At 38.1% G+C, this 6,445-nt stretch overlaps 1 protein-coding gene across 1 annotated transcript in view; it reads right to left on the bottom strand.

The window, feature by feature from the left end:
• Window positions 1-6,445, bottom strand: part of LOC124267164 (saccharopine dehydrogenase-like oxidoreductase) — a 32,228-nt gene that overhangs the window by 12,376 nt on the left and 13,407 nt on the right. The window contains exons 2-6 of the mRNA XM_046702057.1: window positions 6,337-6,443; window positions 3,516-3,596; window positions 1,632-1,761; window positions 1,146-1,195; window positions 649-810 (exon numbers count right to left, since the gene is read on the bottom strand). Of these exons, the coding sequence (XP_046558013.1) occupies window positions 649-810; window positions 1,146-1,195; window positions 1,632-1,761; window positions 3,516-3,596; window positions 6,337-6,443 (530 nt within the window). The remainder of the gene's footprint in view (window positions 1-648; window positions 811-1,145; window positions 1,196-1,631; window positions 1,762-3,515; window positions 3,597-6,336; window positions 6,444-6,445) is intronic.

Consider the following 6,445-nt stretch of genomic DNA (forward strand, 5'->3'; position numbering starts at 1 on the left):
CGCGATGTTTACTTAATTAACTGGCCAACTGGGTTGTTGTTTTAATTAGACATTAAAAGCTCCCCGACTGAAGATACTGTACATTTACACTTTGATTGACACCACAATACAAAGGCGGATGACAAGTGAGCTGTTTTGTGATTGGTTAATGTACTTTGACAGACAGATGCAGTCACGCGGACTTAAAGTGATTTTGTTTTACGACAATGCTGCAAGTCACAAGTGTGCTTCGCTAACTTTGCTAAATGTGACCAAATACCACGCCTCATATTCAACCGATGGATGCAGGAATAATTCGACATTCAAGGCATACTACAATAGATCGCTTGTTAGACATTACCTCACCTGTGCTGAGGAAGGACGGATCAGACACGCCGGATCAACATGGATGTCACTCGGTAAAATTATTGATGTGATGAATTAAGCTTTACATTAAATGCTTATTTGTTTTATCCAGATTCGTGTCGCTTTTTGTAATAGTTAGGGAAGCAACTTGGGTCTTGATTCAGTAGTCCGACTATTCTAATCCGGACTAATTTACTGAGAAACGAACCGTCCGGATTAACGAGGCTTCACTGTATAATTCTAGAAAACACACACAACAGTAACAATTTACATATCCAACTTCAAACAGTGAACAATATAAACATGTATGGCAGTTGTTGCCATGGTTTCTGACCTTCTTGGGGCCTTGTGTTTACTGCGTGGCAAGGGGCTGGGAAACAGTTGCTTCCTGATGTCAGGCAGCTCCCCTTGGTGTGCAAAGCCATGGACGGCGGACTCGTAAGTCGCATAGTTAATTGCAGCTCCCTAGAAAGATGTACAGGTTCAAACAGATATGAAGCTTAGAAAGGGGCAAATCATCCAGTTCATCCTAAATCAACCTCCAATGAATGTGACAATGGCAGTTTCAAATAGTCCAGTGGACCATGGGAGATAACTCTGATCACCCTGTCAAGATGGTAAAGGATGACCCAGTCAGTGAGCCTGACCCCATGTATCACCTCTTATGACAAGCTATCGATGGTGAAGACATGTGTAAACATCAAATGTCAAACTGTAGGAACATATGTAACATCCATCAATGTTTTAGCTTATACACATATATATTGTTCCATCATACATTACCAGCTTTCATCACCTACCTCTGGTCCTGATTTCAAGCTGACATAACACTCCACAGAATTCAAATCACCTGAAACAGACGAAAACATCTGATATTTGATCCTCCTGGTGTGTAGTCATAGCGGAGAAATATGTTCCTGAGCTCCACATTACAATGACTATAAATACTCTTAAATTCCACAATATGCCAAACATTTAAAACACTAGATATGCCGCTTACAAATAAATGAAACCATTGACAAATACATTTATACAAGTGTAGTGTTACTGATGCAATGCTGACTGGCTGTGTATTCCGCTCTGTAACTTAGTTGACTACACAGGACAGATATCCCTTCAACACTTCGATCTTAAGTTCAGAGTGAGAGATTTTGGTTTTATGTCCCTTTTAGCAATATTCCAGCACTAACACGCGGGGGACACACATTGTGCCAATGTGGGGATCAAACTCAGTCCTTTGCTGTAACGAGTAAACGCGTTAATCACTAGGTTACCCCAGAACATACCCTGAAACTTAGATTTCAGGAAGACAATGCCTAGGTCTGCAGGGATGCTGTCGAAACCACAGCTGCCCACGATGTAGATGCCGGCCTCCTTAGCCTTGGTGTTGTACAACAGCTGCATGTTCTCAAGGAACTGGAACAAAGAGGCAGGATCAAGTGATACATGAACTACATCTTCACGTGGCATTTTGGTAGCTGTAGTATTGAAGGAGAGAGAATTGACATATGAACTTCAACAGATTTAATCCTGCTGTACTAAGTTTCGGTACAGCAGCTAAATTTTGCCTAGCGCCTTTACCAAATATTGCACTGAAAGAATGGCGACACTAAAATCCACAAATAAAGCTTGTCTTCACTGGTTAGTGATCTACAAGGATTTTGGACCCAACGATTCTGCCAAGATAAAAAAACATAATACTTTGAAATCATTAGCAACCTTCAACCATGAATTAGCACTATTGCAATGGTTTAAGACCTTATCTTAAAAAATGGGCAAGCTTGTGGGCTATTGAGTGAGTCCTTTAGTGAAATAATCAAATAATTTAACCAGTAGGCTACATTAGTGAACATAAGATTTCCATTAGCTAACATAATGTGTTACATGTAAATATATCTTATATATACAGCATCATCTATTTCCTTGTTTGTGTTCATAGTACTGAGTATGCGAGTGAATCTCATTTAACACAGCACCAGATTATCAGAGCCGTGTCACAGCAGCCAGTGTGTGCTACACAAGACAAGCAGCGAACCATACATTCCGAGAAACACACCGGTCTGGGCACGTCCTGTAACTACCAGATGATTGATGTAGTGCAGCTTACAGACTGTCGTGATATACAACTGTTGACGACAACAATCTCAGCAACAGAAAGAAACAGTCCCATTTTTTTAATATACATGCTTTTGTATAGGATTTCAAACAAAGTACCCTTAAGGAGAGAGAGAGAGATGGAGAGTGGGGAAGAAAAAAAAGGTTATGTTTTGTTTTTAAATTGAGTTATGGCAATGATTTTATGTTCATGTATTATAAAAAACCCAGAAATTTGAAACTCAATTTTTTAAATGTCATTTGTGGCTCAGTCGGGGCCTAATATTCCCCCATAGCAGGTGTAGAGAAATTCTTGATACACTACTAAAAACAGTTTATCTGTCATGATTTAAGTGGTTAACTTAAATAACATGATATGTCCCTAATCATCAAATATTGTTTTGGACCCAACAGTTAAATAATATCTGCAAAAATGATTTTCAAACTTTTAAATTAGAATTAAATTTCTAAAAACAGCCCAGCATGTATCTCCAATTTTTGTCTCTTGTGAACATTGTTTGATCAAGCCATCTGAAACATATCTACATTTTTTTTCAATATTGTACACTACAACCACATCACAAGAAGAATGTGCTCATGTCTTCAGCAGTGGTTTACCACCAGAAACATGCCCAAATGTCTTGAGGCTGCAGCTGTATGATGCTGAGGACATCTAGATTCCGAACCAGCTAATTAGCCTGGCATATGTACCTCAACAAGTGCAAATACAATATTTACACATTCCTATTACACAAATGCTACTATATCTAGGCATCTCTTCTGAAGCTTCCAGGACAGGCATATCTAGAGTGTGAGAGTGAATGATATTTGTGGCCTCATGTGTACCTGTAAATGTACTACTGGCACTGAATTCCCTTGACACCCCCACTACTGTATTTGTATCTCCTGTATCATGTCTATATTATATTGCTCAGTGTAATTCCCTTGCCATTACTCTTACAATGTATTTCTGTGAAGTCTGCAATTCACACATTCCTAATGCAGGCACATTGATGAAATTCCAATCAAACCTAAAAACCTATTCATTGCTGTTAATTACATGGTTCCATATATACCTGGGGTTCTCCACTTATGTCAATGTGGCTTGCTCCTCCCTCGATACAAGCTCTCACCACCTGGTTGCCATGGAAACGGTACTGGAACATAAATGATTTACAGAAACTATGAAACAATGTAATTTTTTAAGTAAAATCGATATTTTTACTTATCCTGACTCATGATCTTTTGTTCGTCATGAGTCAGGATAAGGAAAAATTACATTATTAGATAACACATAAGCTAGCTTTATGCATAGCACATGTAATGGGATCTAAATGTACATGAGATATATATGGAATATAAGTGTACACATGATCTATATAGTCAATGCAAACAACATGTCTATATCTACCCCAATACACTATTTGTATATATTCACCCTTCTATAGACGAGTTGTTTGTATCAATATATGGACAATGAACATACTATTTGTGTACTTTCATCCTTGTACATAACACTTAGCAATACACTATTTGTATATATTCACTCACTCACTCTATAGACGAGTTGTTTGCATCCATATATGGACAATGAACATACTATTTGTGTACTTTCATCCTTGTACATAACACTTAGCAATACACTATTTGTATATATTCACCCTTGAATATATATATTTGCATTGTTTTGGACTGATACATGACTTGCTATAGCTTCTTATATATATTTCACCCTTATATATACTTCTATTGTTTCTTGCCTGGTAATTACTACATGGTCTACTATTTATATACTTTCAACGCTGTATATACTTGTAAAAGACGTTATGTACTTTTGTGGAAGCAGTGGAGGCTGAATGTCATATGGCTGACATTGTGTGCTGACGATACGGTTCCCGACTCTTGAGAGTGTGGGTTCTAATCACGAAACGAACTCTATAACCCCAAAAGGTACGCGAATCTGTACTTAACTGAGAAAATATGATCCATATATAACACATGTTACATTGGAACACTTTCTATAAGGCAATGTGTATTCACTGTATATACTTGTATTGTTTTGTATTGATACATGACCTACTGTACCGCAGGCGATTATTCACCCTTGTATATACCTGTATTGTTATATATCGATACATGACCTAATGGTATGCTATTTGTAGCATGGAAAGACACTATCTAATTTCGTCATGTCAATGAACTGGGATTTTTCCTACTTGAAATGGTATCAAATTGAAACCAAAATTAAAAATATTATTCCATACCACGCATACAAACATGGTACCCACCATCACAGGAAGTTAACAAACAATTACTGTCAACAGAATGGTCTATCAATATTTGTAAATATTACAATGTCAACTTTCCTCTTCAAGCCATTATAAACCCCAACTACCTTGTGCTGCCTTGATTAATCAAATGTTGAACGCATGTCCAATTACTGGTTTGATAACACACAAAGTCACATAAAAATATGAGAAAGTCAGCAACATGTCACTATATAATCATGTACATTACTGAAACAATTTTGCACATAACAGTAGCATGCGGTTCTTCAACCATCCAACAATGAATTGTTGTGAAAGTACTCCTCTCAAATGACTCCCAATACTGACATTGCTGTGTTTAATTAATTTGATTTTTGTGGCCTTTCTGCCAATATTGTAATGTAAAGTAACTTGAAATACAATGCAATTTAATACAATACAGTCGAACTGTCACTACACATTTAAATCGTTTCTCAAAATACTTGCTAATATCCCATTACATAGACACAACTGATGAAACATTGACATCCATGCGTGAAAGCTAATATAGTTAAATGCCTCACTTGATAATATTCCAGTCACACCTCAACAGTTGGTAAATAATCGAGTCTGGAAAAACATTTAGACAAACTTAAAATGATGAGTGAGTATGGTTTTACGCCGCTTTTAACTATATTCCAGTAATATCATGGCGGGGGACACTAGAAATGGGCTTCACATATTGCACACATGTGGGGAATCTAACCCGGGTCTTCAGTGTGATGAGCTGATGCTTTAACCATTGGGCTACCCCACCACCCATTGAAATGGTGAAGTTTCATAGCCAGTTACGTAACACCTTACAACAATCTTATCTTCATTTCAGTTAGTTCTTAACACAGGTACCCTTTCTACCCAAGGTGAAATAAGATTGGTTTAAAGTCTTAATTACACTTACATACTGACTTGTCCGCATGTGAGGGGAAATGGGGTCTAGTGTTGTTCAGATTATTGATGGATGTGTTACACATGCATGCGTTCATCGCTGCTTGTCTGGACAAATTATAGGTTTGTGAAGAAAGATATGATTTATAATGGTCACAAAAATATACTGACTGAACTGATCATTCCTTGTCTTATCCCAATTAACGCTGAATGCGAGGCAGGGTGACAACTAGTGTCAACTTTTGACCTCTTTTCGTATGACATGCTGGGGGATACAACCATTGGCCTCCTGCTGCCACGGCAAACATCCCATAGAGTGTGTGAGTGTTAAGTTTTAGGCCTCTTATTGCAATATTCCAGCAATATCACACTGGGGGACACCAGAAATGGGCTTCACACAATGTACCCATGTAGGGAATCAAACCCGGGGTTTTGGCATGACGAGCAAACGCTTTAACCACTATGCTACCCCAACAACCCTGTTTTTTCATGAAGAACACCAAAGATTGGCTGGAAGAGTGTTTGCAAGTTCCGTATTAGCTGAAACAGCTCATTTATCACATTGTCTAGAATGCCGAAGATTTTCATTTTCATATTAATTCTAAACAAACATTAGCGTTCGTTCCAGTTGATGTCCTCCGAGTTGTGCAACAATGAAATGTTTCAGCATTACTATGAAGTAGGATCAGTGTAGTTGAGGCCTTACCGGTCCCACGCAGTTCAGCACGACTCTGGCCTGTTTACACATGTCCAAGATTGACTGCTCCGCACTCGAGTCAGCTATAATGATGGGCGTGTCCTCCAAAGTCTTTCCT

This window comes from Haliotis rubra, unplaced genomic scaffold, assembly GCF_003918875.1.
Source record: "Haliotis rubra isolate DU_JTF1 unplaced genomic scaffold, ASM391887v1 Scf13, whole genome shotgun sequence".
Lineage (NCBI taxonomy): Eukaryota > Metazoa > Mollusca > Gastropoda > Lepetellida > Haliotidae > Haliotis > Haliotis rubra.